Here is a 22,504-nt window from a genome sequence, read left to right as displayed (position 1 = left end):
CGTGAAACTGGGGTTTTGCGATGAAGAAATAACGAAAGACGTGCTCTCCGCGGTAGCGAATAGGATTAGATGTTAGGGAGAATCTTTAAATACGAGATAGTGTAGAAACCTGCATCTAGTGAAGGACTGCGTTTTATGTCGTCGTTGATGTGGCGTGCCTCTCTAGAAGGCGAAATGGGACCGTCGATGTCGAATTGAATTGATGAATCAGATCATGGTCAGACACATAGAGCTGGTGTGTCTGGGATTGGTAAGCCTTATTGACCAGTTGGAGATCACAATTGAAGCGCGTCGGAGTTCCGCCAACCAGACGGTCACTGGCTTCGCGTTCGAATTAGCCTCTTTCCTCAGGCTGATCCCGCCCAGCTAATGAGCCATCGGTCATGTTCTTGAAACTACTCGCCTAATCTTAGTTCACAAAGGAAATCTATCGAGGCTTCAATGTTCCTTTCGATGCTGGCAATTGAGCGTTCGGATGTGTAGGATGAGGCTCGATATCCAACCGAGCAGAATTGAAAAACTCAAATTCAGGTTGGAGAAAGCGTTCATGGCCGACTTCCAGGCTATATCTCGCGTTACTAAATACGACCAACCCGTCACATATTAGACAATCGAACTAAGATCTTGAGCGGTATCCATGCTAAGGGAAAGTTAATCTCCGCTCTAGCCAGCTGCCGCGGACTCAAACCAGCGTGTAGATTGCCGCGGCGTCTTAGGCGGCTGGATATCATATTCTGATCTCCAGTGCTCGAAATAACTCGGAATTCGACGGGCCACTGTAGTGACTGCATTGATATTTCATCATCCTGACGATATACACGTTCCCGAGGTTGTGGTTTCTGCAACCCGCCTTTGTGAGTTGGCAAAGGACCCTGGTTATCAAATTCGAGTCTAGAGTTGACCTTACGCATGTCTCAATCGAATGGAAGGGTGTTGCCGTTTCGTTTTGCTAAGAACGACCTCTGTGAGCTCTCTTGATATAATGCTTAACTTCCATTGAGTATTGTTGGTGGGATTATGATATCGTTAGTGGAGGTAACCATATTTACCAGAGGTAACCGTATGAACCGTGGTTCCTTTCGCAAATCCGTGTCCCCGTGAGTCGATAACTTCGGTCTTGAAAGTAGTTCGGCCACAAGTCTCACCACATATGCCTGCAGAGGTGCTCGTGGAAAACTTCAATGTTGGTGGATATGATATACCTCTTCGGGTAGCCACTTTACGGCAGGACAACACAAACCCCCGCGGTTGGTGGTATCAAAACGGAGATGTTGCCAGGCAGTGTTAAAGAGTCTGCGTTTCACTCGCTAATCTGGAGGGTGGTTGGAATTGGTGCGCTAATGTGCTGCCCGCATCGACCGATACGAGATGAATGCCACGCAAGCTTTTCGCCCCGGAAACGTCGCATTATATGAACACGGCTTCTTCTTGGCATCTGCATTCTCCGGTTATGGATAACCCTGCTTTCGGTCGCCCCTTATTTTCCCTCGAGTTAGTTACCCTCATCGGCCCAGACCCATTTTCCCTCCAACCAACAATCTCGGTGCAATTGCGGATGGCGTATTGACCCCTGCACTGGAACTTAAGGCGAGGATGCGGTTCCACTACTGAGACACCGATCATATGTTGCCGATTTATATTCCGTTTCGGCCTGGTGGCCCTTACTTCCGCCAAGAAAATCCCAGACGACATCACACGAAATCAAAGAGTTAGGATGGCCCACCTATAAATTACAGAACCTTTCTTTGATGGAAGGTGGTGGCATAACCAGGCTCTTATGCCACAAATACATATCATTTTGGGCCAAACAGGAAGATTACCATGGCAAGATTTTCAGTATTCGCCGCTGTGGTCGCGATTGCCTCCCTTGTCCATGGACAATGTGGCTCGGGAACTCCCGACGCCAAGGTAACGGGCTCTGGTAATTCGTTCACGGCCACAAAGGGATCCAGCACAGTCTACACGGGCTCCGACTATCGCGCCGCTATCCAGGCCGCCCTCGATTCTATTAGCAGTGGCCAGCGTGTCTCCGTTATTGCATCAGGATCCATTGGCGCCAACACTATCTCTATTAGCAGCGGCAAGATTTTCGAGGGCTGTGGTACCATCAACGTGGGCAATAAGTCTGGTCGCGGTGCTATCGAGTCCCTGAATACCGCGGATGTTCAGATCCCGTACTTGACTATGACGGGCAATCCGTACTTTGGCTTACGGTTCTACGGCACGCGCAACCTCTCGCTTGGTAAAATCAACATGAATCTGAGCGGTGGTCTCGGCATCCGTTTCGACCGCGACCAAGCTGCCAACTCCAATGTGAAGATGGATGTCATTACCGTGACCGGGGCTGGTAGTCACGCAGTCGAGACCTGGAACATTGACGGCCTCAACATTAACCAAGTCATAGCGCGAAACGTTGGCGAGTCTGGATTGCTGCTCCAGAAAACCACAAACGCTTGGGTGGGGCTCGTCGACGGCGATAACGTTACTACTGGCACCGGATACGCGACTTTCCGCATGGCGAATAACAATGGGCAGAACTCCAACGGCAATTACAATACCAACGTCTATATCGATAAGGTTATTTCCCGCGGTGGCGGCCGAGGCGTTTTCTGCGTCTCACAATCTGGTGGTGTCGTAATTCAGAGTGTCGACCTGCAGAACAACGGCAACAACGCTATCCTCATCGAGAACTGCTATAACGTGTCTATTCGCGGCGGAACTGTTAATGGGGGAGGAGAAGTTCGGCTCGCGGCACGATCGGAGTTCCCCAACAACCGGGATATCTGGATTACATTGACGGTCAACAATAACTCGGTTAAAGAGTCTCCTTGTGGCACAAACATCAACTGGTCTCTCTCTGGAAATGCGAGCAAGAACATTTGCTAGGAAGTACCGTCCTACGCCCTGGCTCCGTTTGCCCTGTACTTCGCCGTCCCGGTTGCAGAAACGGATCTGTTTGGGAAGATTTCGGTGATGGGGGTAACTTACGCTTTATACTTCACTCTCTCTAGCTGTCCCATCATTTTTTTCATGCTGGGGATTTCTTTTGATAAAGGGCCAATTTCATACCTAACCTCTTTCGCTTTCCTCCAAGTTTCTTCATAACCAAAGACGCCTGGAGCCCTGGACTGTTTTACCAGATGTGATGTCTCCGCTACGGTGTTGGTTTTGAGGCTGTCTCGCTCTAATATGAAGAAGAAATACCTATTCTACTGTTACAAGATTCGCCCTTAGATGTTGACCTTGGTTCCGAAGACAAGGTGTCGAATCTGGCACTGCCCATGAGACGAGCGGCAATGAAATGGCAGGGGCTTGTTTAGTGCTTCATATTCAGAAATTCCAAAGGGAGTCTTGCCATCTATGTCTTCACAGCCACGGCCGATCTCGGGCTATGATTTGAAAATTAAGTCAGGAGTCTTTAAACATAGATCAAGTGAGGATTCGTAAAAGAAGAATTGCGTAAGGTACACCAGCAAAAACTGACAAATTTAGGTCTGCATTTTTCGGCGACTGTTGTCTCTGACTCAGAGATTTCTTCCTTTCAAGCGATTTGACTTTGAGTGGAGAGGCTCCCCCACCATTGCATATGCCAAGGCTCTGATACCCGCTCAGTTCACGGGGTGTTGGAAACTGATGCTCAACCAAAAACATCAATATCTTGGACGAGCAATTTTTTTCTATTGGCTTCGTGGAATGTGACCCGTGGCTGTCACGTACCCAGTTCGCTGCATCTGGCTTGCCCATCTCAATGTTGTAGTCATAACAACCTGGTGCATCAGGCATCAGGCAGCAGTGGCTGTCTGTTGGTCCCACTTTCCCGAGAAAATTCACAATCTGCCAAATCCAGTCCACGGAGCGACTCAATCTATCTTCAGCCATACACTAATTCAAGAAGAGAAGGGTCTGGATATAACATAGTAAGACTCATACCTTCTGCGAGACACTGCCAAGCAAATGGCTGATTCTTCCAGGGATATGACTACGTATCCTGTCTTCTTGGTGGAGTCTCTTGGGGCTCCGCGAAATCATCAATCCCTTCTCGTTGAGATTCATTCGAAGAGGGGGGCCATATTCCATGTCACAGGAAATATTCAAGAGGGCATGGTGTTCGAGGTCAAAGATACGGACACTCCCGAGCAGTGTTCGCCGACATTCATCTCGAGGTCCGAAATAGGAAAAATCTCGAGCAGCAAATTGAGTCTTTTCCAGCAAATCTGCGAGGGGAATCCTCCCCCCACCAAGCAATTTAACGGCCCCAGGCGGCTAGACCCGACCAAACCCCTCCGCCGCTGCCAGGAGTGGACCCTGGAGACGATCAACGCGCTGAGAGCGCAGGGTGTCCTCGAATAAGGCGTTTGCATGCTCTGGTTGACCTGGCACCTCTAGTCACTAAATCTACTCCACTTACAAGCTCAGCGCCCCGGAGTTCGATGGCATTTAGTCAACTGAATATTCATTGAAAGCCCCGGATGCTGGGCGGCAGGGCAGGTTTGTGCATGAGGGTTCCATTCTCGTGCTCTCACAGCTACCGCTAGTTTCTAGGATTTCCTGGCTTTGGATGTAGACCAAGTGCGCTCAAACCCGAAAATACCAAGTTCTCAAAGTCCATATTTCTACTCTAGCTCCATGCGATATTCCGTGAAGATAGTTTTCGCCACCGTGTCATACAATGCTCGGGCACGAGCATTGGTGTGCTTTGTGACCCAGTGGACGCGAGCGAAGTCGTTGTTTTTGGCCACGTCGCCAACCGCCTGTATCAGTTTGCGTCCCAGGCCCTTTCGACGAACCGACGGATCAACATATAAATCTTCGCGGAGGAGTCAGATCAGCTTGCCACCTCCGGTAGGTGGATGTTTTGCATAAGTCGCGCTTTCATCCAAACACCAATCTTCGCAAGATCGTGAGAAGAACTTACCATCAAGGAACAGAATCTTCTTTTCAATCCAAGTCGATTCCATAGGAAGGAAATGAGCAAAGCCAACGATTCTCGTTTTATCGTCTGAAACTTCCCTCATGACCAATGCTCCGAGGCCATTGGTCTTGTTGACGAGGCGGTTAAAGGTCTTTGTATACTGCTCATCGGGGAGGGAGGATTCGTAGAAGTCGATGTAGGCCCGAAACAAGGCGTTCCACTCCGCAAAATCGGAAGGGGTCAGATCGGTAATCTTGTATTCTGGAGTCGACGACATGTTTGATTGACAGGAGATGGGATTGATGATTGATGATGATGCCTGATTTCCGAGAGACAAGCTCTCGCAAGGTGGTCCTTATATAGTGAGTGCGAGAGGGATGCGGGGTGGATGAGGGAGGCCGATTTGAGTCACGATAACGCGTCGCTTTCAGCTCAGGCTTGGGATAGCCTTTAATGCCCCGAGTTGGATCTAGTGGGAAAGCACTTGCGTTATCTGCAAAGCACATGGACTAGCTTAGGAGGTGCAGGTGAAGGGGGCGGAGCGAGACCAGACGGGTACGGACTTCACAATGACAGCGCCACGCCCTATTGACATAATTCCGTCCCAAATAGGTTATAATCGCTCTAGCGCTTTTGGTGAAGCGGGGCCATGCTGGAACAGGAAGGTTTTTCCTTCACAACAAGAGAGTCTTTGGAGGGACAGACTCACCCTCCTTATCTCTGTTCGACTTCCCAGTCCTGCAATATATGCTCATCCTTCTGTCGGAGGGGCGGAGTGCCTGACTTGCAATTGTATTTCAATAGTATGTTCCAGGTGCTTGTCCGACACCTTTGTATAGCAAACGTAGGACAATGCAAGAGACGACCTGCTCACCCTCTCATTTGTGTTTGCACGGAATAAAGGCATCTTGTTTCTGTATGGAAGGTATATTATCGGTTGAAGATTCTATTTGAATATAATACAGATGGCCCCTCCTAGCGACGTCCCCAAGCGCCATGAAGAAGCCAAAATTTAGTATCAACAAGTCGGACACTGTCTCCAAAGAATGAAGTCAAGTGCATGGGTGACGAAAGCAGTGGAGGCTTCTAGGAGAAATGTCTAACACGATGTCCAGCAGCCCATACCCTATTTACCGGAAGACCGCTGGGTGAATGCTTCGCTTTGACACGAGCTGGTCCTCGAGCTCTCCACGTCTGTCCTCTCCGTCTTCCGCGCTCTGAGCTCGACCGATTTCCAAGGAATAAAAAGCAGCGCAAGAATGGTGGCAGCAGACAGGACCATGCCGATGAAGAAAAGCTTGCGGACCCCGGAAGTGATCGTTTCTATTGCGTATTGGTGTTCCTCAGGCGATGCTCTCTTCATAAAAGCGAAACTCTTCTTCGTAACGCTTGGTTCGAATTCGGTCGCTGGGTCGGATAAGGCAAGGAGCTCACTGTTGAAGAGTCTCTGGAACACAAAAATGAAAATGGAACTACCAATGGCATTCAGTGATAGCACCGACGAGATGCTATTGGCAACGTCAGCCGGGCTCACGGCCAACTGGGCACCGACGATTGCTAGTTGACCACCCATTCCCAAGCCAAGACCGTAGAGGGCTAAGTATCCGATCCACTCCAGCATAGGCATTTCTGATTCTAGGGTGAAGAGCATTCCGGCTCCTACGGATGCCAGGACTGTGGCCGTTATGACAAGTGGTGGCATGTAATGGAGACCCCAGACTCCCAAAACCGCTACTATGCTGGCAACGATAATAGCGCCAGTGATGGAGAGCATTCGTATCCCAGAATCCAAAATCGGGACGCCTTGTACAATTTGGAACCACATGGGCATCTACGAGGAGAAGTCAGCAAAGGAATAATCCGAGGTCAAGTCAAGCTTTGAGACCGTGGGGAGCTCGCCAGCTTACGTAGTAGAGGGCAAGTGATTGAGCGCTTGCAAAGCAGATGCAAATGAATAGGTAGGCAGTGACATGTTTCATCTTCTTCAGCCTCACGGGGAGAACGGCCGCATCTCCCTTGTTCGACTGCTGGATAAGCGCGTAAAGGAAGCTGGCTCCGAAGGCGATTAGGAGGACAATGATCCTTATATCACTCCATTTCCACCTCTCGCCTCCCCACTGAAGGGCAAGAAACAAACAAGTCAGACTCCCAGCGATGACGGAGCCGCCGAATAGATCGCACTGGTATAACTTGTCCCTGAAGCTCATGTCGTCCAATTCCTCCCTCGACTTCCAAGACAGGGAGAGCGGAAGACGTAGCGGGAAGAGCAGAATGAGAAAGGCCAGGGCGCCAGCCGGAGGATTTATCCAGAAACACCAACGCCATCCGAGGCGGCTTGTGATTGCACCACCGATGACTGGTCCAGCAGCTGTTGCCACGACCTCCAAGAGTAGCAATATGCTGCAGTAGAGGGATTTTTGATGGACGGGCGCTACCGAACCCATGATTCTTGGTCAGGAAGATACCGTTAGCGCTAGAAGAAATGAATGAAAAGCCGGGAAAAAAATGATCTCGACACCACTCACACCATCGCACCAGACATAATCCCGCCGCTTCCAAGGCCAGATACTGCTCTTCCTCCAACAAAAGTAAGCGAGTTGCGAGATATGGCACAGATCACAGAGCCCCCGGCAAAAATCAGTACCGATATGAACAAGGCGATTTTTGAAAATACGCCAGCGGCGTTCCCGAGAGCGGGCTGAGTGGCACCCATCACAAGGAGACTGGCTTCAGCGTTAATCGTCGCTCCTGATAAACAGGGACCTAGGCTGAGATTCGACTTACTATATAGAACCATACCAGGCAGCCTCCCGCAAAGAGTCAAACTCATCAACGAGGGTGGGCATGAGTGTGCCAATGATGGTACCATTCTTCATTTCCCAACAGACTGTTAGTGAAATTACATACTCTTATGAACCAGAGGCCATAGGCCTAGGTTTAGCTACCCGCGGGTGGTTGGCTCACCACACTAGCCGCAAGCACGGCCACAGCCAGGCCGCTCAGTGTTGTTATCCGAACAATGATGGATGGTTCTCGCGGTTCCAGGGATCTGGCTGTGATGGATCCGGTCGTTTCTTCCGATACTGGCGAGTGTAACGTGCTCCTGGAGTCATACCGCTGAGAGCGGATGCGAGCTCGGGAATCCTTCATCCCCATGGCTAGCGACCGAAAGTCCACCTGGCGTTGCAAATTAAAAGAGGCGGTGCATGAAGAAAATTCAAAATTGATTCGACTTTGAAGGCTTATATTATACTCTGCTCTGAAACGATCACGTTCTTCTCGACTCGGAGGGAACTGTGAGACATATCGAGCTCCACGCCGCGGCCTTTTCGCTCACACTGATGTCTCACACACTGGAGCATGAAATTTCCCACAACCATTAGCATGTTGACTTGAAATCGATTCATGGTTTCAGATGTGTTAAGTTCCATTGGCTACTGTCAGTGTTCACTTTCATAATATGCCCCCGGAGATCCGAACTTTTCCCCCGATAGATCAGGATACGCTCTTGGCATCCTACGCGGAGCTTTGCTCTATGCTTTTCACTCCGGCTACCCTTAAGAGGCCCCCACCCAGCGTTTATATCCTATCCACCTCGCCTCTCTTCTATGGCACCTCCAGAAGGCCGTCAGACCTCCACGTGTGCTTCCACGCCCTCGAAGGGTATGCCGCGGGACGAAAGAGACTGAGCCACTGTCGTACCATTGACACTTTTGTACGCAACAAGTGCTGTTGAGGCTTTCTTCATGTGTTCGTAAGAGCCAAGGGCCCCGCTTCCCAGGGCCCCACCCCGAATACGAAACGGAAAATACAAACTCTTTCCTTTCTAGTGTTTACTGCTGCATGCACTCCACTCCGTCTCGGTTGCGGCGAAAACGAAAAAGAAACGTCGGGCCAAGATGAACATGCCTGAACTGCCTCGGGTTTTATAAGCAAGGCCGAGAGATATATAGCTCATGAGTCCCGATCGGCACAATGGAGAGAAACCTCCCTTCAGAGGTTTTCTCGGACATAGGCAAGCATAGAAACAACGGAGACGAGAGTTACTAGGAATCGCTGCTCAGCCTATAAGGCTTTTATTCCTCAAGTTAGCCTTGGATAACAAGCGCTTTCCGAGGACGCGGGTGCAGTTTGATTCCATTCCTTACTCTCTTTCGATACATTCTACGTCTTTCAATTCTCATGTGGATCCCGCGAGTGATGTGGCTGTGCTGATCCCTGAATACGTGACCCTCTTTCGCACATCTCTCATAACAAGATGCTGGGGCGCGCGTGTGCCAAGTAGATGCCGACATCATCTGCCCGTGGACTGATCCGTTCTATGGTCTACCTATCGGCATTCCTCACTTCTCAGTCTCAAGGTCCCGTCGGGTCGACCTACTGGTCTTCGCCTGGTATCCAAGGCTTTCGAGGCGATCTCTGCCCTAGGAGGCCTACCCCTGGCAGTTTGGAGAGTCCGGCGTTACACAAGATCGGAGATCTTTGGATTGGCGCTGGAACCTGACGAGGGTCTCGTTCTGGGACGACCAATAGACGGGCGCAAGCCGTGTGAATTTATCAAGACTCCATTCTATACGCCTCCGCAACAAGTAGTGTATCTGGATATGCCGTGGTCATCGCAGGGTCACACTGGAAGTCGTATTTGTGACGGGGCGGCGATTTAGGAACTGAGGAGCTTCATGGGACTCCATTGGGCTTCATGCTAGGGGCCGTAGCCGTGCAAGGGTATATCGGCATTCCAAATGGAGATTGGTGAGATTGTTTAATATTGGGTGATGAGATACTATTCAAAAAGGAAGGCATCATTGTCCTTGGACATGCGGGCGGACCTTCAAGGAGCACACAGAATTTCTTAAAAACAAATAGAGACTATATTTAGGATGGGCGTGCGAACCTGGTGCCCGAGGAAGTCAAATCGCCATCTTCGAGGACGAAGAAGGGAATTGCATGCCTAATGTCTCTCTGCATTTACCACTTCTCGACTAATCGCTGTTTTCTTGGTCTCCTTCGAAGGGGTAACTAAATTCCCTCGCAATCCTGTCCATCTCGCTCTCCAGAAGCTGGACACCTCGTAATCGCTCCTCAACACTTGTCTGCCTTATCCACCTACAGGAGTTCCACCTTTCAGAAGCATCTCTTGCAGATTCCAGGTTCTTCTTCACAGACGGGATTTCAATTCGCTGTGCATCCCAGAAGACATACCCCATCTCCCGGAGAAGTTCATACACTGGGTGGCCAAAGGAGTCGCAGATCTGGGAGTAAACCGTCCGGCCAGAATGCTGAAAAACAGTGTACCCCAGATTAGGAGAAGACAAGAGGTCAATGGTACCTGTGGTTGGTGACGTAACGTTCACATCGGGGTGAGTTGGAGGGGAATGCTGTAAAGCTTCTGGAAGGAAATCACGAGAGAATGGCGCCCTTGCCTGAATCATATCTTTCCGTCGCTGATCATCACCATCTATGAGCTGTATCACGAATTCTAGGCCCAAAGATGCCATTTTGCTCAGGAACCCGGGAATCATTCTCTTCGTTGTTTCCTCAAAGAGGTCAAGGCCTTGGAGATCAAGCTTAGTGAAATACACCAGTTTTTCGCCCCTTTCCGTGCTCTCCGAGGGAACGCGATCCTTTGACGTTTGTCGACAATGAGGAGGTACGAAAGAATCGTCCCCCAAGCCGTCTCGAGTCACCATGGCATTCGTGCGTCTAAGCGGTGGGCTTGGGGAGGAATGTCGAGTAGGGCCGCGGACACCAGGCGAAGTCAGCACGGCTTGGGTTATCTGGTCTTCGAGGTTGTTGATAAAGCCAGCAATCAGAGAGGCGAAGTAGGCGTGAAGGCAGCTCATCTCTTCCACTTCCCATGGCTCGAGTCTGCTGAGGAAGAGGCGGAATTGCTGGTCACCGGAAAAGAGTGATGAGTTAAAACGAGAGTATGGCCAGTCCCCGGGTTCCGGGGGAAATACTCTACAGTATATCTCGTAACGAAAGAAGGCTCTCTGGAGGCGAGTACGCTCGACCGATGACAAAGGAGAGAACTCGGAGGATTCAGATCCTTTAGATGGGAGGAATTCCCCTTTAGACAAGGAATAGCCCCCAAGGAGACGAGCAGAATGCGTAAAGAAATCGTCCGTTAGACGCGACACCCGGTTATAAAGCGTGCAGATCGAAATCAGTGGTGCCACGTCGGTTGGAAATTCGAACTCTTCTCGTGAAAAGTACCGCTCGAGGAATAGTAGCACTGCGGGAATTTCATTCCCGGCCGGCAGTGGAGAGGGAAGCTGACTGATGGCTAAGGCATGGCGGAGCGCGCTAGGTTGGATCGCATTTTCTAAGACAGACGACAGGATCTGCACCCGGTTCAAGGAGAAGACGCGAAAACAGGGAGCGGATGCGCAAATAAAGCTGTGCAAATCCCTTGGGGAGGACGCAGAAGACAATGTCAAAATTAATATTTCTGGCGCAAGATGATGTAGAGTGGCCATGCTGAGTTGAGGTGGACAGTGAGGATCTTGGGCTGAAGATGATGGAGACGATGGAGATGATGGACATGAGGCGGAGCTAGACAGTGGAGGCACTCTAAGAAAAGCATAAACACCCGTCACATGGTGGAACGAGTTTATTGTCCGGGAGGAAGGTGCACCCTTGATTGACGATTCAGATGTGCCTTCAATGTTTGCCAGGGACATGAGTTTAGCGCCAGGACTCGGAAAACTCAAGGGTGATCCACTAGTTATGTGACCCATCAGACCCACGGGTACAGAAAATGGGTAGCAGGTTAGTGTTGGCCCACATGTAAAAATGGAACCTAATATTTCAGGCGGAAACTACGTGGAAATCGGTGGCTATTTAAGGAAGGTAATTAGGGGCTGGAAACAGAGGAAATTTAGGTTCTTCAATAATCACAGTTTTCACACATACTATATTTCACCCCCAATTTAATACCAATATTCAAACAATTAAGAGTCTTATTCCTTTCCTATACCCTAGACACCTGCTAATTACTTTTATATAAGAAATACTATAGAAAAGAGATATCAAAATATCTAAAAAGGTATCTAAGGGGATTAGACTTCTTAGAAAAGGACCTAAAATAACTATTAAACTATAAAATAAACCTTAAACTAAGACTAAGTATAATCTAGCTTAAAATATTCTATATATCTATATATATATCTAGCTTTAGTTAAAGAAAGCTTTTTCTTTTAAGAAAAGAAAACCTTTACTTTTAATAACTATATTAGTTATATTAAATCTACTAACTATAGCTAATAATACCTTATTAAATCTATTAAACTAAATAACTATTATTATCTTTAAAAATTAAGATAACTAGAAAAGCTAAAAAAACTAACTTAAAAGCCTATTTTTTAATAATAGTATTAGGAAAGTTATTTTTAAAGGGGAAAAATTAATTAAAAAGCTAACTTCTTTTAAAAAGAAGACTTTTATAAATAATTATCTTTATATTTCTAAAATAATAATAACTAAAATAATATTATAATTAGGGAATCCTAAGCTATCTAAAGAAAACTTAAAATAATAGAAATTCTATTACTTAGATTATAAATTCTAATTAACTAAATTTAAAAAATAAGAAAAGAAATTAAAGAAAGTAAAGAAAGAAATCTAAAAAATATTTTCTATTTTCCTTTTTAATATTTATTATATTTAAACTCTAATTTAAAATTAGTTTAAAAACCTAAAGGAAGCTATTAATACTATTAAACTTAAAGAAATTATAATAGCTATTAATAACTATTTTAAAATAATTAGCTACTTAACTAGAATATTAAAAGATTAGAAGATATAGCTTACTTAATAGTAAAAAGTTATAATAAAAAGAAAATAATTTAAATTATTAAAAACTATTAAGGCCTACTACTAGTTTTTATATCTTATATTAATAGTTAATAGCTTTACTAAAGACTAGGCCTCAAGCTATAAGTTAATCTATTAAAAGGAAATTAAAAATAATATTTTTATCTATTAAAAAATAATAAAAGCTCTTAACTTTTATATAAAAGGAAAAATAATAGAAGTTTAAATAAAAAAGGTTACTAAAAAAGCCTTTAGCTTAATTTTTTATAGAAAAGAAGATAAATACTTTAATAATATTATTAATAACTCTAAACTTAAAAATAAAGCTATCCTATTAAAAAAAGTAGGAAAAAGAAGAAAAGTATATTTTAATATTTACTAAGCTTACTAGCTCTCTAGATATTTTTAATAGAAATATTTCTATATTATTAAAAAACTTCTAAAAAAATAGATAATAATAGAAAAAAAGAAATAGTAAATTAAAAAGCTATTAGCTAATAACCTTAATTAAGTTAAAAAAGTAAAAGAGTTTTAAAAATAAAATAATAGAAAAAAAGTTAAGTTTTAAAAAAAATAAGATAAAGATTAATTATTAATAATTATATATATTAAAGCTATATTCTATATAGTAAAAATAACTTCTTTCTTAATCTCTAATTACTTTCTAAAAAACTCTACTATATTTAATTCTAGATTTAATATCTATATCTTTAATTAACTTAATTAATTTTATAACTTTAAGCCTACTTATTATCACAACATAGCCACAGCCAGGTCATAAGGAAGCAGTATAGCACAGCAGAATAAAAGGTTATATAATAAAGGAATTAGATAAGACTAGGTCTAACTAATCAGTTAAATAGAAGTTTAACAAGTTAATCAAGCCTCCAACTAACTAATCAGTTAGATAAGAATATAACTAACTAAAAGAGAGCTTAGAAGAGAAATATCTATATAAACTATAATTTACTTTATATATCTAGTTTATCTTTTAAAACTCTCTAGTAGTTAATTTAAATATAACTATACCCCTATACTTAAATATATACTTCTTACTAATATCTTATAAATACTATTTAACTACCTTACTTACTTTATAATAGGTACTTATAATTTTAATATTAGCTATATTTATTTAATATCTAGATTCTAGTATTAAGATTATAATATATTAACTATTTTTATTTAGTAAGTAATCTTATTAATTAATATTAATATCTAGGAATTATAATACTTATAAAAGAAAAGATATCTATTAAATTAGATAATAAAGTTAAGATATTAGAAGTTATAACTCCTACTACTAAGATAGGAAAAGATAATTCTAGTAAAGATAAAGATAATAATATAGCTACTATTAAGTAACTATAAAAGGCTATAAACTAGTAAAAAAATAAAGTAAAGGATATTAATAAGAAACTTATAAAGATTAATAAATTTACTATTTACTAAAATAAAAAAAATAAGAAACTTAACTAGTATATTACCTATATAAAATAGATAATCTAGTAGCTTTATAATAACTTAAGAGTATAAGGAATCCCCTAAGTACTTATTATTTAGCTATAGATACCTAATAAACTTAAACTTAAGATTACTATATTTAATAAATATAAAAGAAACTAGTAGAAACTATAAAGATTTCTAATTTAGATAAAAACCTATTTATAGTATTATAAAGGGTAATTTTATATTAAGGCTAATAAAGTTACTACTATAGCCTAATATCTTATAAGTAATATACTTACCTAGTTTAAACTAACTTTTAGGGATTACCTAGAGAATAATAAAATTAGATAGAAAATAGAAACTATTAATATTTTTAATAATTATAAGATATTTAAAGAAGTTTTTAAAAGAGCTTTTAGAGAATCTAATAAGTAATAAGTTATAATTTAATAACTTAAGAAATTATAATAAATAAGCTCTACTACTAAATATATTACTAAATTTAAATAAGTTACTATATATTTTAATTAGGGAGATAAATTTTTAATAACCTACTTCTATAATAGATTTAAAAAGAAAGTTAAAAATAAATTCTATAAACTTAAAAAACTAATATAATTAACTAAGTATATAGAAAGTATTATTAAAATTGATAACTAATTATATAAATAATAATAATAGAAGTAAGGCTAAAGTACTATAATAAAGGCTTATAAACTATAAGCTCCTATTAATATAAAGTAGAAGAGAAGTAATAGTAATACCTTATAGAAAACCTATTTAGAATCTATAAAACTGGGAGCTAGTAAAAAGAATATTATCTTTAAATTACTTAAAGATAAAATTAGTAAGTATTTCCTATATAGAAAGTATAGATATTTTATATAAGAATACTAGATAAAATATAAGCTTAAACTAAACTATAAAAGGCTTAATAAAAAGAAAACTAAATTTAAACTAGTATCTAAAAGATAAATATAATAACTTAGGGCTAGTATAGTTAATTATAAATCTCTATTATAGACTATATATTATAATGATAGCTATATTACTTATTAAAGTAAAAAAGAAGGAGCTAGATAGTATCTTAAGAAATTCTAGACTTTTAAGATAATATAATAAAAAGAAATTATTAAAATCTTAAAAATTAAAAACTATATTAAGAAAACCTAATAGGAACTATTAAGGAAGTTTAAAACCCTAATACTAAAAGACCTATCTTATAAATAATACTATAAAGAAATATACTAATACTATTATTAAATACTATACTTACTATAATAGCTTATATATAAGTTAAAGCTAGAAGAACTAGTAAAAACTAGAGGGGAAATAATTTTATATACTAGACCTATCTAATAATTTAGCTTAAATAAAAATAAGCTAGGAAGCTTATACTAATAAACTACTAAGATATAGAAGAATACTTTAAAGCTATTAATAGGCTATTAATTTTATAATAAGGGATAAGAGGACTACTAGTAAAGGATCTAACTAAGAAGAAAATAGTATTAGTTTAAAGTAGCTATATAAGGAGAATAGGTATAAAAGGGAATAAAAAGAAATATTAGTAGGAGGAACTTTATATAAATAGAATAAAATATAGATATAGAAAGTAATTTAATTAACTTATAAAGATAAATTAATAAACTATATTATAGCTTTTAAAATATAAATCTATAGGTTTAGAGGTAATAAAAAGTTATCTTTAATATATTAGACTAAGTTAATTAGTTAGAGAAAATACTTTATAGTAAAGACCCCTAAATTAAATTTTAGTAGTAAAGTAATAACCTAGGGGAATAAATTGACTTTATAGAAGATATTAGAGCTATTATAAAAAGAGAATTAATAGAGTTTTAGAAAGCTTTTAAAAAGAAGAATAAAGATTATACTAAAGGAATAAACTAGAAATAAGAAAAATAGTTTACTAACCTACTTATTAGCTATTATATAGCTTTTAAAAAGGAAGAGGAAAAGAAGATCCTCTAGGAAATTATTAAGAGATTAGAAGAAAAAGTACTTTAGTAGGTTTTAAAAATAATAAGGGAATAGCTAAACCTAAAGTAATTAGAATAAAAAACTATATAATATCTATTAGATCTATAAAATATTATTAAATAATAGTCCTATTATTTATAGATTTTAAAAGACTTTAAATTAGAATATAAAATAAAACTACTTAATAAAAAGGAAAATCTAATAAAATAACTTAATTAAATTAGAAAAGAACTTAATAAAGAAATTAATAAGTAATTAGAACTTATATATAATTTAGTTAATAATAGATAAAAAGTATTAGAGTTAAGGAAAGCTTAGTAAGTATAATATAAAGAAATTAGGAAGCTATAATAATAACTAGCTAGCCTATAAAGATAGTAATATAGTAATATATTATTAGTTATTAAAGAAGTTATTTAAATAATAAGACCTAGATCCTAAGGGGATATTTAAGAAATAAATATTTGTAAGGATATACTATATATAGCTCGAGGAAAGGCTAGTATTACTTAGAATTGTATTCTAACTAAAAGTTAATTAAATAATAAAACTTTAACTTACTTCCTAGATTCCTTTATATACTGTAGAAGTCCCTTTTTCTCTAACTATAGTTTAACTAGGCTCTATAGCTAAGTTATCCTAGTAGTAAGTCCTATATTATAGTATACTTTTACTTATACCTTATAATTGTCTCCTTAAAGCTATTTATTAGTCTCTGTAAATAGGTTTTAATCTTGGCTTTAATGGTATTATGCTCTTTATTTCCTCTAATTATTTCTTTATATATTAAGGTATTATATTAGTAGTATTATTTTACTTTGTTAGTATGTAGTTGTATTGATTTTTTGTTAGTTGTTATTAGGGTAATTGTTATATTGAAAATTTTTGTCTTTCTATTTACTATTCTATCCCCCTATAGTTTCTAATTAGTCTCTAATTAAGTAGTGTATATATTCTTTATTATTTAGGTTAGCTTTTTATTATAGAGCTTAGTTAAGTTACTTATTAACTATAAATATTTTGCTATATTATACTATTCCTCTTAGGGAAAATTTTCTTTTTATATATATCTTTTTCTTTTATTTTATAATAATAATTATTTCTCTTTTAAGATATTATATATTCCTATTTCTAATCCTTTAATAATATCTTCCTATTAAAATTAACTAATTTATTATAAGATATCTATAGTCCTATTCTTAGCTAAGATTACCTTTTAGCTTTACTTTATTAAGGGTAATTTACTTATTACTTATAATCTTAAGATTAAGTAGTCTATAGGCTTTAGAGTAAAGCCCTATTTTTACTATATTGTTAGTTACTATTAATTCTCCTAGAGCTTTTATCTTTTTATAGATACTAATTAAGTCTACTTACTTTACTTTATTAATAGGAAGGTATATTATAAGGTTTAAATCTCTACTTCTTTACTAATTAAGCTATATTAATTCTCTATTTCTTAAATTCTTAAAGAGCTCTTTAGAGCTTACTAGTAAGTTTTAATATTTTAGTTAGATATTATAGTTTAATAAGCTATTAGAGATTATTATAAGCTTAAAGTAAAGGTATTTACTAATTAGAACCTTTTAAAGTAAATCTATTCTTTCTTATAAAATTTTATAGATAATATTATTTAAGCTATACCTTTAAAAAAGCTTAATTAATAGGTAGGTATACTTTTTACTACCTAGTTATAGCTTTATCTTAATATTATTATTATTATATAAGGTCTAATATATATCTTACTCCCTCTTACTTTTTACCCCTACTCTTATTTTTTAATCTAATTCTACTTTACTTTTTAGGTTTAAGATAATAATCTTTATAAGATCTAATATTATCTTATTATCTTTAGATATATTAGTTTTAAGAAAGTTTACTATAAAACCTTTAAGGAGATTTAGAAAGCTATTACCTTTATTAATACTAATACTTATCTTTTTAATATTTATAACCTCTTTAACTTCCTCTAAGTTCCTATTTTATATATTTGGAGCTTTACTATCTTTATTAATTAACTAGATAAATTATTTTATACTTATAGTTCTTTTTTTAAAGTTAATTATAATAAGTCTAATTTTACTAAAAATAAGTTATAGACTAGATAGTATTATATTTAGTAGATAGACTTTAATATTATTTCCTTAAATTGTAGCTGCTTTTCTGCTGATGAGGTTAGAGCTATATATAATATCTTTTATATCCTTGGTTTGCTCTTTACTTAGGATATAAACCCTTACTATTACTATTATATCTTCTATAAGCTTACTTTTACTTAGTTAGCTAGTTAGTATTGAATTTATACTACCTATTTTTATATTAGTATTTAGATCTAGCTTTATAAGGGTACTAGTTAAGATAAGAAGGATAATATTAATATTAGTAGTATTAATAGAGGTAATAATAGTGATAGTAGTAATAATAGTAATAGTAGTCCTAGTATTTCTATTCTAAAGTATTATAAGGCTAGTAGTAGTAGTTTTATATATAAGTATTTTATCTTTTATAAGTATTTTACTAACTATATTACTAATCTTAATAGTAAGCTTAAAGATTAAAGTAAAAGAAAAGGTAATAGTACTATTATATCTTAGATATTATTATAGTCTAGTTACTTTTTATAAGCTATTAGGGGTAATTATTATATTAGTTTTTTAAGTTATATTAGTAGCTATTTATATTTATTTTTTCTTATATTTACTTTTTAGTTTATTATTTACTTATAGATATTTAGGTTACTTAGTCTTAGTTTTATTTTTAATAAGTTAGTACCTTATTACTTTCTTTTATTATATAAATTTAGCCTTTTATTTTTATTAGTTATCTTATTTATAGTAAGACTTTAGTTTCTTCTTTTAGTATCTTTATATAGCTTCCTAAGTATTTTCTAAGTATTCTTTTAGCTCCTATATATTATATTCTATAGGCTAGCCTTCCTACTTTATAAGGTACTACTTTTTATCTCTAACTTATTAGTATATAATTACTTCTTCTAGAGCTTATTCCTCTAATTCCTCTAAATTAGGGAATATATCTTCTCTATATCCTTCCTCTACCCTATTATATTAAAGCTCTAGTAAAGATATATAAAAGATATTATATACTTAGCTATATTATTCTAGTAGTTCTACTTAATATACCTATATCCCTATCTTTTTAACTATAGTTACTTAGAAATAGATTAGTATGATTTTTTTCTTACCTACCTTAAAATAGAAATTTTCTATTAATAATCCTATAACTTAGCTAATATTAAAGTTTATTAGGGTATACCTTTAGTTATATATATATATATATTTAGTACTTACTCTCTACTAGTAATACTTTACTACTTTCCTTATTACTACTAGATAAGTTAGATATTCTTTAACTTCTTAGACTTTCTCTAATTAGTCTATAATATATTTAATATAATATAAGTAATAACTATATAGGGCTTTAAATAGGGATATTTTTAATATTATATTTACTATATTATTTATAGTAAATTTTATCTCTTTAGTCTTCTTTAACTAGTAATAGGGAGGTTAATTAATATATATTTTTAAGTATTTTATAATTATAGAATAAAAGTATTTATTAACTTTATTTATTTAAAGATACTAAACTATTAAAAGTTATCTTTTTATATTTAAGGCTAGATAGAGCTCTAACTAAAAGGTACTTGTAAATAGACTATCTTAATTACTAGTAATACCTTTAAAGATATTAAAATAGTATTTAACTTCTTAATATAATAATATTATTAGCTCTATAACTATTATTATTTTTTTTATAGGGATTAAGACTACTATTTAGGTAAATTAATATAATATTATAAGTATTAAATTATATAGTTTTCTATTTTAGTAAATATTATCTAGAAGTTCTATAATAAAATTAAGACTAATTTCTTAAAAAAGGTATTTAGAAATTAGTAGAAGTTAGAGGGTATTATACTTTTTATAATATAGTTTATTTATACTCTAATATTAATTATAGATATATATATAATCTTAAATATCTAGATATATATTAGTTTAGTAGAATTTATATTTTAGTAAGTTTAGTATCTAGTTTATATTTATATAACCTATCTATAAGTTATTATAATATTTATATAGTAGCTCTACTTTTAAAAAGCCTTCTTTAGGGATTACTAAGTAACTTTTATAAAATAGAGTCCTATCTAAAGCTAAGTAATATCTACCTTTTATTTTAATATCTTATAGACTATTAATAAGTTCCTTATAGTTAAAGTCTAGCTATTATAATTAGTATATAATCTTCTAGAACTTAATATTAGTTATTAAAGAATATATTATTTTATTCTTTATAATTTCCTTTATAACTAAATATAGGATCTATTAGTTATAAACTAATATCTTAGCTTTAGCTAATAGCTCTAGACTATTACTATCTAATTAGTAAGTAGTTTCTATAGCTTTTCTTAACTATCCTTTTAAACTAGAGATCTTAATTTACCTTTTTATAATTACTATTATCTATTAGCTAGCTTTTATTTTTAGCTAGTATATACTATATTTATACTTTCCTATATAGCTTATTAATACTATCTAACCTTTAGAGATAACTACTTATATCTAGTAACTAGGGTTTCTATTAGCTATAAGATCTTAAGTAATATTTATATACCTCCTATATTCTTTTCTAATATAAGTTTTTTTTACTTTTACTTTTAATAGAGCTTTATATATCTAGTATCTTAAAGTATTTAGTAGCTTTCCTATAAAGTAGACTTTCTAGTTTATAGTTAGGATAAGGTTTATTAGATATACTTTTAACTTTCCTTCTACTTTAAGGCCCTTCCCTAGCCTAAGCTTAGTTATAAGCTCCTTAGTAACCCCTTAATATTTAAGCTCCCCTAATATATAATTAGGTTACTTTAATAATAAGTTTATAAGATTTATTTTCCTAAGTTTATATTTAATTTTAAAGTTAAATATTAATAGTTAGTAGACTTATTAGGCTAGCTATCTTTTTAGATTATATACTAATACTTATATAATACCTTTTAGTATTTAGTAATTAGTAAAGATTTTAAATAAGTCCCCTCCTTCTAAAAATTATTTTTAATATTTAAGGCTCTTTATAATAGCTAGTAGCTTCTAATACTTTATAGTTTATTAGTATTTAATATTAGTTAGTTTTTTTAATTAGAAGGCTATTAAATATTATTTCCTATTAATTAATTAAAATAAAATACTTAAGATAGTATATATTAATATATTTATCTTTATATATATAAGCCTTCCCTAGTTCTAGTAGCTTAAGATAAGAGCTTTACTAAAAGTATCTTTTAAAGTAGTAAAGATATCTTATACTTCTTATAGCTATTTAAAGAAGCTCTTTTTAATATCTTTTTTATTTTCTTTTAATAGTATAATTATTAGTATAGTTATTTTTAAGTATTTTATAATAAACTTATAATAGAAGTTTATAAGCTTAAAGAATATTTATATATCTTTAAAACTTATAGGCTCTAGCTATTTTTATATAGCTTATACTTATTTTAAATCTATAGAAATCTTATTTTAATTAATTTAGAACTTTAGGAATTTTATTTTATCTTAGTAAAATTAATATTTAAATACTTTAAAATAGAATTAAGTTATTTTTAATTATTTTATAATAGCTAAGAGGTTATATATATATTCCTTTCTAGTTTTTAAGAAAATAAAAATATTATCTAAGTAAACTATATAATAGATATCTACTAATCCTATTAGAGCTTTATAAATATAGACCTAGAATATAGCTAGAATATTTATAAGTTTAAATAATATTATTATATATTAGAAATATTTATACTTAATATAAAATATTATTTTCTACTAATTAGAGTTTTTAATCTTAATCTTATAATAGGTATTTTATATATCTAACTTTAAAAACTATTTTCTACTAGATAACTATAAAAATAGTTTTCTAATTAAAAGTAGAGAATACTAATTCTTAACTATAATATAGTTTAACCTTTAGTAGTTAATATATAGGTATAGTCCCCTATCCTTCTTTAATATAAATAGGATAGATATTCCTACTAGGCTTATAAAGTAAGTAATCTAATTACTCTCTAGCCCTTCTTAGATATACTATTTAAGCTTTTTACTTTATTTTAAAGTAAGGAAGTAGATTAGCTTATATAATAGCTCCTTTCTATTAATAGTATTAATTATATATTTTATATCTATAAATATAGGTAATTTTTTTATTATTTATTTTAAAAAAATAATTTTAAATTTATCTAATTTTAATAGGAAGTTAACTTTAAAGTCTTCCTTAATTAGCTTTTTATTACTATTTAATTATTTATCTTTTCTTTTT

The 22,504-nt window shown here is 35.6% G+C and overlaps 1 protein-coding gene and 3 pseudogenes across 1 annotated transcript; 1 reads left to right on the top strand and 3 right to left on the bottom strand.

Moving 5' to 3' along the window:
• Window positions 1-1,821: 1,821 nt before the first annotated feature.
• Window positions 1,822-2,886, top strand: SAPIO_CDS0585 (annotated as a pseudogene; the record flags this gene model as incomplete).
• Window positions 2,887-4,613: 1,727 nt separating this feature from the next.
• SAPIO_CDS0584 (uncharacterized protein) lies at window positions 4,614-5,189 on the bottom strand (the record flags this gene model as incomplete). Its single annotated transcript, XM_016783326.1, has 2 exons — window positions 4,614-4,807; window positions 4,916-5,189. The coding sequence occupies 2 exons, from the start codon at window positions 5,187-5,189 to the stop codon at window positions 4,614-4,616; spliced, it is 468 nt and encodes a 155-aa protein (XP_016646092.1).
• Window positions 5,190-6,038: 849 nt separating this feature from the next.
• Window positions 6,039-8,068, bottom strand: SAPIO_CDS0583 (annotated as a pseudogene; the record flags this gene model as incomplete).
• Window positions 8,069-9,894: 1,826 nt separating this feature from the next.
• On the bottom strand, window positions 9,895-10,755 carry SAPIO_CDS0582 (annotated as a pseudogene; the record flags this gene model as incomplete).
• Window positions 10,756-22,504: the final 11,749 nt, after the last annotated feature.

Source organism: Scedosporium apiospermum (genome assembly GCF_000732125.1).
Source record: "Scedosporium apiospermum strain IHEM 14462 chromosome Unknown SEQ_SAPIO_0033, whole genome shotgun sequence".
NCBI lineage: Eukaryota > Fungi > Ascomycota > Sordariomycetes > Microascales > Microascaceae > Scedosporium > Scedosporium apiospermum.
This window is presented reverse-complemented; position numbering and strand designations above follow the sequence as displayed.